Below are 11,228 nucleotides of genomic sequence, written 5' to 3'. Positions count from 1 at the left end.
CCTTTTCTTCGCTGGGTGTGACTCCATTTCTGCTCAGATCATGTCCAAAGAAGGTCAACTTGGGGAGTCTAAACTGGCACTTGCCTCCATTCAGGGTTAATCCACACTGTCTGAGGCGATTGAGAACAGCTAGCAAATTCTTGTCATGTTGTTCGAGTCCACATCCATGTACAATCAGATCATCTGCAATGTTTGCAACACCTTCACACCCTTGCAGAACATCACTCACAATCTTCTGATACTTCTCTGGGGCTGACGTAATGCCAAACATTAGTCTCTTGTATCTGTAAAGGCCTCTGTGCGTGACAAACGTGGTTATTTGATGGGACTCTTCATCAAGCTCAATTTGGTGAAATCCCCAGCGCAGGACTAGTTTGCTGAACACAGTTGAACCGTTTAGGTCATGGAGAACTTCCTCTATGGTAGGAATAGGATGCCTCTCTCTTTCGATTGCTTCGTTTGCTCTTCGCATGTCTACGCAAATACAGATATCACCATCTGGTTTTGGCACGACCACAAGAGGTGATGTCCACTCTGTAGGACCACATGGTACTTCCTCTATGATGTCTTCTTGCAGCAACTCGTCCAGTTTCTTGTCTACTTTGTCTCTTAGGCCAAAGGGTAGTCGTCTCACTGGCTGGGCCACAGGCTTGACATTCTTGTTAATGTGCAACTTGAGTTGGAAGTCTTTAAGTTTTCCAACACCTTGGAATATGTCAGCAAAGTCCTTTAAAACATCTCCAGCATCGCCTTCGCTGGTGATAGTACATGCCAGTGGATTACTGGGCGGTCCGACTCTTAATACATTCAGTTTCTCTGCAGTGTATTTTCCAAGCAAAGTTTTTCCAGGGCCCTTAACAACAGTGAACACATCCAAACAGCTTTTTGCAAAAACTTCACAGTGAATTTCAGCTTCAAATGTTCCCAGTACTTCAATTGGTTCAGTTTGACCATAGGCGAATAACTTCTTGCTGCATTTCTGAGATGTACACTTCACTCCCTTTTGCTTCAAACTTTCCCATGTAGTTTTGTCCACTATGTTGCATGATGCTCTAGAGTCGATTAGTACATCCTTCAACTCTACACCTTCCACTTGCAGATGTACAATGCCACTTGTTTTGTTTCCATCATTCACGGCAAAGGCATAATCATCTCTTTGATCCAACTCTTCTTCCACTTGATACGCACCATTTGGATTAGGTCTGCCACTTGGAGGACGTTTAGGATTCTTTGTCTTGCAACAAACAGCCAGATGACCAGTAAAACCACACTTACTGCATGTTTTGTTTAGGGCAGGGCAATTGTGGGCAAAATGACCGGTTTCATTGCATCTGTAGCACTTCGGATGTTCCCCTGGCTTAAAATCTTTCTTCTCAGGTTTTCTCTTCTTTTTCTTTTTGTTTTTCCCCCTATTTGGGGTCGACAGCTCGCACGGCATTCACTTGATCATCTTTGATCGAGGTCTCCAATGACTGCATTTGAAGTTTGACAGATTCATGTACTCGTGCAACATCTTGAAGGACAGTAAGGGTTCCATCCTGGGCTTTCTCCAAAAATTTCCATTGGAGTTCCGGATCTCTACACTTCTCAATCAATTGATCCCGGATAGCCTCATCCAACTTGTCAAACTCACACGAGACAGCTTTTTGCCAAAGGCGGCACACAAATTGATCGATTGTTTCACCTTCTAATTGTGCCATTTGTCGGAATCCGTGTCTCTCAAAAGGTATGTTCACTTTTGGCGTAAAATAGTTGTAGAGGACGGTTAAACAATTGTCGAAGTTGTTCTGAGCTTCATCTTCTGGTGCAAACATGTAGTAAATTTCTTGCAGTTCCATTCCACCTGAGTGCAGTAATAGAGCCACTTTTTGCGCTTGATTTGTTACACCTTTCGATGTCACATACAAATGAAAAGCACGTTTCCATCGCTTCCATCGAACGGAAAGAGTAGTCGGTTCTCCCTTGGGGTCGAAGCAAGGAAGACCACGAACTTCAAGAGATTTTGGTTCAACAGTGGAGGTTGTCGGTAAACTTGGTTGCGTGTCGCTGGTTTCACCGCTCCCGGTTCCAGGCATGTTGCGAAATTCAACTGAAATATACAGAAGAACCTTTCTCCAGTTTGATACTCATCGCCAAATGTGGTGATGGCCGATAAAGCACACGGATTTAACATGGATTAAACTCCTCAAGACTCTTTTATTGCACTGTACAACACGCCATGCTTACAACAAAACGAGATCCTTTTCGAACTTATAGTACATCATGTATACTATCACAAAATGTCTCAAGAGTACTAACAGCTAAACACTACATTGTTGAAACTCTATTTTGTCTATATGTTTACTCTATGTATTTTAATAACAAATTCTATGTATTTGCTAGTCAAATGGAACCTTTACATAGTCTATGTAAAAGCTATGTATTCAAATGAATTTTGAAGTGAGTTGAGGACACTCAAATGAAATAGCCTTTAAATAGCATCTGCATATATTTGAAATACAACTTACATAGCATAGCTTTTACATAACACTTAATGGAGCTGGAATATTCCCTTATAGTGATTACATAGCATCAAAAGGAGAACCTATGCTATGAATAGCCTTTAAATACTATTAACGTACCTTTTAAATAACATTGAAATAGAGTAAACATATGATATAAAGAGCTTTTTAATGGAGGTGAGTATTTTTCAAATTAACATAGGTAAAACATATAATATAAATAGCTTTGAACTAGTTACAACATAGTGTTTAAATAACTTGAAAGTGATAACAATTCTGATTGAATATGTTTTGCATAGAATTCACATAGAAAAATTATAGTGTATAGTGAATGTAAAATGGAAATTGCCCAAAATGTAGAGAAATGACTTAACAGTGTTTTTTTTAGAAAACAGCATAACAAGAATAGACATGGTAAAAAAGGGCTCTTGAGGAATGAACCATTTCTCTTATACAGCAGTTGTAGATTGAGATAAATCTGTTAATTACAACAATATAAAGGGACAAAAAAATTAAAATTACAGAACGCAAGTGTAAAAATTTCGAAATTGAATTTCTTTTCAATTTGTCCATTCAGTGAAGACTTAGAACAATGACAAATTAAGGATAAAGTATCATTAAGTCACAAAGTCAGTTCTAAAATCAATTGCAAAGACGAACAGTGGTACAATTTACAATAGAAAGTTAAATTTTAAGAAGATAAGGAGGTCTCTCTGGTTCCTGCAGCAGCGGCAGCAGTTTCCTCTCCCTTTAAAAAGAAATAACATGTATGTATACATCAAAATGGAAAAATTAAGCATTGTTTCTATTAATAGTAAGCAATCTAGTAAGAACTTAAAATTTTAATAACAGGATGTGATGATATAAACTGATACCTTTCTTCGTTGCAGGGAAATCAGGCTATTGCATTTCATCCACAGGGCTTGTTTAATGCCACTGCGGGATACAGGTGAAGGCGGTTTCTTCTCTTCTCCATCGTTGGTTTTTTTCAGTACAGGCTCTTTGGTGAGCTTAGCAACAAGCAAAAAATCTGAAATTAATAATAACAAAGATAGACACTAAGTGAGAGTGTTTACACTCATCCTGATAAGGATTTTGTTATGACATTTGTACACTTAAACTTATCTTAAAGACCACCTGTGGGCCAGCCTTACTGAAGTAATGGCCTCATTAACAGCCATTCTACTTGCTTTTCATTTACAGTGAATAATATGGAAAATTTATTCAGCAGCTCCCAAAATTTTCCACATTCTGGGGTTTGTAGTGCTTAATAGTCATAATAATTCCAACATGAGGCCAATGGAGTTAAGCATAAGTATTCTCCACAGCCTATACTGTGTGTACATACCAGTAATTGCTTCAATGACGTCTTGATCAAGTTTATGAAGCCTTCTTCCCTTTATTTCTTCTTTAGGGTAAAATATGGGAAACAGTGTAAGTACCAGTGCTGTGCGTGTGGCAGAGGTTCTTATGGCTGCCTTTACCTTGACTGGGCAGCACCAAACACCATTCAAAATCTCTTCCCACTAGAATTTGAGAAAAAAAGGGTTGCAATAATTTTAGGCTGGCCTGGAGAATATAGATCACACTTTTTATGTTGAATTTACCACAAACTAAATTATGTCCTTCAAGTTTTCTCTGATTAAGCAAACAAACAACTGAACTCACTCTTTTTGATTGGAAAGAGAATGACTAATTGACATTGTGAAGGTGAATTACTCAACATGACACGAGCGTGGGACAAATTTAAACTATTATTTGTATATCTAAATTTGAACCTCACTATTCTGAACTCAGTTATCCCAAGCTCCCTGCTATCTGGAATTGAAATGATTTTTCCTTGAATAAACATTTACTTCTCAGTCATTTACTGTTGCCTATATTAAACCCCCAGCATCTCGTTTTTCTTTTTTTTTTTCATTCAGCTGTAATTCTGTTGAGCATCTTTAAATCAAAAAGTAAAACTTACATTTTTAGTCATACCCATTGATTGTGGGACCTTTCCGTATTTTATAGAGTCGATGGCAGTGGTGCTGGGCTGCAAGGCTTTTAGCGTGTCTGTAAAAAAAGGTTAAAAGAATCAAACCATTACTCGAAAAGGTTATTAAAATGACACAACTTTTTATATTTAACTTAACAGTTTCTGACACTGATTGCAACCCTAGTCAGGTAAACCTTCTCCTGGTAGCATCCTATATTTAATAATATATCCAATGCAAAATATCAGATCCTCTGAATTGCAGGCATTTATTTTATTAAGTTGTACTCACTCAATTCTTCTTTTGTTCTCTCTAACTCATTGCGTATTTCTGTCAGTTGCCCTTTCATTTCATCTTTCTCTTCCCTGCATATCACACTGATACACTTTGGAGGCTTGTGCTGTTTGGGCTGTTTTCCTCCAAAGTGTGGATGCAATGGAACTTTTTGGGGGACTTGGAGTAGCTCCTCTGCTGTTTCGGGGGCTTGTACATGTGGCTCTTCTGCTGGATTGCCCCCCAAAATCTGTGTTATGACCAGCTCATCATGCTGGGAGGAAATGTTTAATTCTCTTTCTTTCTGTGCAGAAGATTTCCGTTTTTTCCCCTTTTCTTTCTCTGCCAGCTTATTGGACACTTTCTTACATTTGGCTTTGTTTCCTGTTTTAAGGTGAATGAAAACAAGTATTAGCCAGTGTTTAGTGAACACATCACTAACAATGACAGAAGGAATCATGAAAGACAAGGAAGAATACCACAATGTAGTATTACTAATTCTCAAGAAAGTTTTTCAAAATTTACACTTGGGTGTCTTTTACCATGAAAGTTAGGCAGCGTTTTGCTGTTTAGAGTGTTACTTGTGCGCCAGTATTTTTATTATCATTATTATATGGCTCTGTCTCACAAGAACTGGGAACTGCCAAATTCATGAATTTGATTGGTTGAAATCGATATTGAAAGCGGTCTAGATTTTCCCATCTAGGCTGGCATCTACATGTAGATCACTAATGTTTTGCAGTGAAAAAGTTGCAAACTAAAATGCAAGATCATTGACTATTTTCATCTAAGAACATTTATTTATGGAAGTGCCAAAAGGCCTGATGAGAAAAAAAAGTAAAGAGGACGAGCAAACTTTGGCAGAATTAAATTTAGCTCATGGATGTTTGCAAGCAAAGTGTCAGTTAGTACAAACCAGTTACATTAAACTAATTAAATTGTTCTTGTTTGTGCCATATAATAAACATCTTATTAACTGAGCTTAGTCGTTCTGTAAGGGAGGATCTTGACCTCGGTTGTGTGTACAGACCTCACTTTGTTCGGTCTGTACTTGTCCTCAGTCAAGATTCTCCCATACAGACCTCCTGCTCGATTAATAAGAGCTAAGTCTGATCTTTTCCACATTTATCACAGGTTTCACTGCTAATTGTGACCATTTAAATCTGAACATATATTTCTGTATCTTTTACCTGGACCATTTGTTTCCTTAAGTACTGGAGAGCAGGTTGAACCTGAAAATCAGGCACAAAAACAAGTTTCAGCGTTCTTGTCATTTAATACTTTTTTAGTGTTGATTGGTTTTGGTATAATTTGTCTGTTCATTGATTCTTTAGAAGGACTCGCTGGTTTTTATGATGAAAACCCAATGGAAATAGTATTTATTATTAACCATGTATAGAGCAGTTTTCAATTGAGTTTTGGTTTTACTACAATTTGAGATTGGCTGAGCACTCTAATTGGTTTCAATTGAAGTAATTGGTTTGGTTTTGGTTTTATGTATTTGTGATATTTACAGAAGTGAAGCAGTACATACTGTTATTTTCTTCACTGTTGTCACTCTCTTCAGTGTCATCATTTTCCTTGAAGTCTTTTCCATAACTCTTACTCTTTCTCTTCCTTTGAGACTTCTTGCCTGAGCCCTGATTTCCAGTAGTCCCTGAAACTTCTTCCACATTGCTGACATCACCAGGGGTGACCTATTTTTCCAACTGTTCATCTGCATCCTTCTTTTCATCTGTTGAAATGCCAGAACAGAACTTAAGTGCCAATTAATTAACTATGCACAGTACACCTCTTCCTTTCTCACTTAGGGACAAGACCTACAGATCTTGATCTTTGCTGAATTACCGTAATTTCCGGCAGTTTACCCGCACGGCAGATTACCCGCACCGGTCGTTTTTTGCCAAAATGAGAAAAAAGATTCAGCAGATTACCCGCACTGGCAGATAACCCGCACCAAAAAACAAAAGAAAGTTATGCTAAATAGTTCGAGAACTCACAAATTTGAAGTGATTGAGTGAGACTAAGCCTTTCATGTTCGTGTCCATTTGGAATAAGATAAAAGTTTCTGCTACTTGGCCACCAATAGGGCAGTTAAAAGCACTCTCCTCAGCATTACTTTCTTAAGTTTGATTTTACAAGTTAAATATCCAATGTATTGATGTTTAAGACTTAACGGAATGCGAAGCGTTCGTTGTTGGAGCAATTGATCGTTGAGTGCCATTTTTGTAAGGTTGAGAGAAAGCTGGGACGAATGTAAAAAGTACCCGCGAAACAGCAAAACTGCAATTTAGAACTTATAACAATACCTTTAATGTGTTAAGTAAAAACGATCTTCAAAACTCTTTTAAAACACTAGAAATAACAAACAGTTCTTAATGTGCTAAGTAAAAACGATCTTCAAAACTACTTTATAACACTAGAAATAACAAACAGTTCATTCACTTCTAAAATGTTCGAAAAATACCTGAAACATGCATTCCTTCACTAAAACCTAAATGATCCCAGGCTAGTGTTCAGTTTGATCAAGTTCAGTTTAAAATCCATTAAAGTCCTCATCTTCCGTGTCACTATTAAACAAGTCAATTAAATGGGCATCCATAACAGGATCCAGAGCGGTCACGGATTCCATTTCGTCATAGTCACTGATGTCCGACTCATCGCTCGCTCTATCCTCGGCACAACCCGTAATGCCTGCCTTGCTGAAACCATTTGTGATTGACGTTGTTTTCACTGCCCTCCATGCTCGAATAACCCAATCGCAGACTTCCGCATGTGTTGCCCTCCTCATTTTCCCGGTTTCGGTGAAGGTGTGTAGGCCCTCCGACATCCACTTTTCCCACTCGGCACGGATATGGTTTTTAAATGAGCGATTCACAGAAATGTCTAATGGCTGCAATTTCTTAGTAAGGCTGCCAGGAATCACTGCAGTGGTTGTTTTGTGCTCGTTTTTGAAAGTGTTCCGAACATCTTCATCAATGTGCGTGCTGAAACTGTCGAAGATCAGAAGCGATGTTCTGTCGAAGAAAGACACAGGTCTTGGTCGCCAAACTTTCTCGCCCCAAACAGCCATTCCGTCGCGATCCATCCATCCTTTGCCGTGGCAGTGGACAACCACACCATCTGGGAGCTTTTCTTTTGGCATTGTTTTGCGTTTAAAGATGACCATTGGTTTGAGCTTTTTCCCTGACTCCGAGCATGCAAGTACAACAGTGAAGCCAGTTTTCTCGTGACCGGTGGTTGAAACAGGAACGCTTTCAGCGCCGGTTGAATCAACAGTTCTGGAATGAGGAGCATCAAATGACATCGGAACTTCATCCATGTTGAAAACATGATCTGCTTGGATGCCAAGCTCCCCTTTTCTTCACGAAACAAACTCGCGAAAGTTCACAACTTTCTCCTCCCAGTCATCTGGCAGCTTCTGGCCAACAGTGGTTCTCGCACGCACAGATAGGCGATTTCGGCGCATGAATCTGCTACACCAGCTCGGACCACCAACAAATTCAGCGACATTCATCTGTTTTGCCAATTCCTTCGCTTTGAAACGGATCATAACGGTGGTGACTGCACGGCTCTTTTCTCTTTGGCTGATGACCCACTCTTTCAAAGTTCTCTCCAATGCAGGAAACTTCACTTTACCAGTACAGCAGGTGCCTTGACGCTTTGGCATTTTCGTCATTACAGCCTTCTTCTTTCGCCAGTAACGGATCATGGATTCGTTGATCTCAAACTCTGGTGCTGCTGCTCTGTTACCGATTTCATCTGCCCGGGCGATAACTCTCAGCTTGTACTCAAATGTGAAACTTTGTCGTGGGCGTTTCAAACCAGGCATTTTTAAATATAACTCGTATTAAACTCGTAACTGACTCGTGGATGCACTTATCGTAAATGATTGATGTTTGTAAAACTTATTGAGTCAGTTAGCCTTTTATAACGATTTTGCATTGAAGAAAACTTTATTCATTGTTTTTGTTAACAAAGCAATTTCCAGCATGCAATTAGTAAATTTTCACACCCATTGTTTTCGATATTCATTGAGAGTTGAACTGACTTGTAAAATTCGGCTCGCAATTTTCTCAAAAAAACAATATCTCGGGATCTACTTGGTCTTAGAAATCGCTTGAAACGGGAAAATACTTTTTAAATCAAGGCAGTACTAACTGTAAATTTTCCACTGATGCGTCGAGTATTTTTGTATTATTTCTTCACTTGTCAGTGTTTTGTTTACACTTGTGCCGACAATTATATTTTTTATCACATTCCACTAATTATGCGGCGCCATGAATTCAACAGATCACCAAGATATTTATGGTATCTCAGGTTCTACTGGGTCTAAGAAATTGCTTGAAACGGGAAAATACTCTATAACTCAAGGCTGCGCTAGCTAGGAATATTTCGCTGATGCGTCGAGTATTCTTGCATTTTTTTTTATCACAGTCAATGCTATTTTTTCACTGCACGCGTGCCGACAAATGTCGGCATCATGTTTCAGTTAGGCTTTGTGTTTTCCACAATAAAAGACACGTTAAAAGGTTTAAGTGAGAATTTTTCTAAGCAAAAAAAAACTAGCTGTGAAATTGACAAGGTAAGAAAACTATGAAAGCACAAACGCGTAGCGAAAAATTTGTTTGTATGGAATTTTTTTTGTATGATTTCATCCAACTTGCATCAGCTATAATCGATCAACGTTTAAAAGAATTTTATAGCAAATAAAGCACGATACAAGAGTTGATAGGACGTGTTTCTCGTTTAAACAAATGAGGCATTACACAGGTTTGTGGCAAGCGTATATTTAATGACTCTTATCTTTGTTTTATCTTCTGTCAGTACTATAATAATTACTGTTAAATACTTACGGGAAGATTAAAAATTATCAGATAACCCGCACCACCCTATTACCCGCAGCAACGGTAGTTTACTGAAAAATTAATGCATTACCCGCGGGTAATCTGCCAGAAATTACGGTACTGATGTGTGTTTGTGTATTTGATCTTTTTAACTACCGTACTCATAATTAGCTCTAAATGATAAATTGTCCTTACACTGAAAGAGTACCAGTATTAGTTACTACAGCATGATAAAAAATTCAAGCAGGCATTCTTTTGGAATACCATTGAAGAGCAAGCTATGCCAGGGAATCAGTCAGGTTTATAAATTTAGTAACAAGCTTCATAAAAGTCTGGTAAATGACACTTGAACTTACCATGGAGGAATTGAATCGTGCCCCCCAGATTTCTTTTCCAAATAGCATGCTGACAGTTGCCCCTGGCTCCATCTTTCCTCCATTCATGACTGTTAGCTTCATTGTTAATCTCACTTCAAGTTCTTCTCTTCCTAGTGCTACACCATTCTTTGAACTCCAAGATATTAGAGCATACATCTGAAAGCGAATGAAGAGGTCACATTCATCCATAAAAAATGGTTTAGTTCAATTAGGAATTGAGATAAAATTTGCTTACAGTTTCTTGCACGATCAAACGCGTCAAAGTTTCAAGTAAGCTAAGTTATGATCTCCTTTCACCTCTAATCACATCGGTTTGCAGCTTCAAAGCAAATTCACAACTTCAGCTAAGCTTAAGTACATGATAAAATCTTACCTTTTAGAAGTTTCAAGGAAAAACGGGAATTGACGATGTAGAATCTTCCGTAAGTGAGAAGGAAGACAGCCACGGAGGAATCTAGCAACCTTTGTAAACTCAACTAGACTCTGAGGAATATCACACATCGATCACATTCCATTTTAATTCTGGGAAGCATGTACCCTATTGGATAGCGAGAATTTCACATCTAAAAGATGTCATTTGATTTTTACTGCACTTCAATTAGCTTCAATTCGGTCACGCTCTTTTAGCCTTGCCGCTTTCAATTTTACTGCCTTTGCGCCAGGTAACCAGGCTTTTCTGAAATAAAGGAATATGGTGGCCAACTTGCATGTAAGGGTGCACAAATTGCAAGGGAAATTAAAAGGTCAAATGTCCAAGTCAAGGTGGAGTAAATGTTGGTTATATGACCCCACAGTAGAAGTGCCCAGAACAACGAGATGGTGACGTAACATTGAGTTTAGCGATCCTGCTTCTGATGAGGAAATTGATGACATTCGCAGTGAGTTTTCATCAGAAGTATACGAAGACTTGGGAAAGAATACTTCACCATTTAAGAAGCGAAAGCTTTTAGATGAATGTTTGCAAAACAAAAATAATGATGGTCAATCTTTTTACGACAATGATTCACCAACTACGGTTGGTGGCCAACTGCTCAACTGCTCCCAGGTAGATCGTGAATTTGCAGAATTTGGCCGAGTAGAGGACAAAACGGTTAATTGTGAAGGTGAGTCTGAAGCTTTTCACAATAACCTTATTTATAACTCCTGTCTGAACTTTAGCTTTTGGAAAATCCGTCCAGGTTTACCCAGTAACCTTTCAAATGTATTGTTGCTTTGAAATAGAAAGAGATAAGGATTCTGCTACCAGATTGA

General features: G+C 38.5%; 2 protein-coding genes across 3 annotated transcripts in view; both read right to left on the bottom strand.

Moving 5' to 3' along the window:
• Positions 1–5,034, bottom strand: part of LOC145485048 (uncharacterized) — a 7,491-nt gene extending 2,457 nt beyond the window's left edge. Inside the window, exons 1-5 of the mRNA XM_081463700.1 lie at positions 4,772–5,034; positions 4,471–4,559; positions 3,850–4,027; positions 3,377–3,531; positions 2,312–3,249 (exon numbers count right to left, since the gene is read on the bottom strand). Coding sequence (XP_081319826.1) covers positions 3,193–3,249; positions 3,377–3,531; positions 3,850–4,027; positions 4,471–4,559; positions 4,772–4,829 — 537 coding nt within the window. The 5' untranslated portion in view covers positions 4,830–5,034 and the 3' untranslated portion in view covers positions 2,312–3,192. The remainder of the gene's footprint in view (positions 1–2,311; positions 3,250–3,376; positions 3,532–3,849; positions 4,028–4,470; positions 4,560–4,771) is intronic.
• Positions 5,034–11,220, bottom strand: LOC145485046 (uncharacterized). 2 transcript variants are annotated; one of them, XM_081463697.1, is made up of 5 exons: positions 10,351–11,218; positions 9,957–10,133; positions 6,288–6,488; positions 5,944–5,985; positions 5,034–5,137 (listed from the first exon to the last, which is right to left on the bottom strand). In XM_081463697.1, exons 2-5 carry the CDS (start codon positions 10,131–10,133, stop codon positions 5,042–5,044), a joined length of 516 nt encoding a protein of 171 aa, XP_081319823.1. In that variant the 5' UTR covers positions 10,351–11,218; the 3' UTR covers positions 5,034–5,041. The 2 variants fall into 2 exon arrangements, with proteins under 2 accessions (XP_081319823.1, XP_081319822.1); XM_081463696.1 differs by having other exon boundaries at positions 9,957–11,220.
• Positions 11,221–11,228: the final 8 nt, after the last annotated feature.

The sequence above is a fragment of the Orbicella franksi genome, chromosome 4 (genome assembly GCF_964199315.1).
Source record: "Orbicella franksi chromosome 4, jaOrbFran1.1, whole genome shotgun sequence".
Classification (NCBI taxonomy): Eukaryota; Metazoa; Cnidaria; class Anthozoa; order Scleractinia; family Merulinidae; genus Orbicella; species Orbicella franksi.
This window is presented reverse-complemented; position numbering and strand designations above follow the sequence as displayed.

Bases quoted from the DNA above. Each gene is read 5' to 3' on its own strand.
- LOC145485046 (XM_081463696.1), bottom strand. From the start codon at position 10,166: ATGGATGAATGTGACCTCTTCATTCGCTTTCAGATGTATGCTCTAATA. The intron at 6,489-9,956 runs GTAAGTTCAAGT...GCATTTCAACAG, and splicing joins CACGATTCAATTCCTCCATG to ATGAAAAGAAGGATGCAGAT. The intron at 5,986-6,287 runs GTATGTACTGCT...CCTGATTTTCAG, and splicing joins CAACAGTGAAGAAAATAACA to GTTCAACCTGCTCTCCAGTA.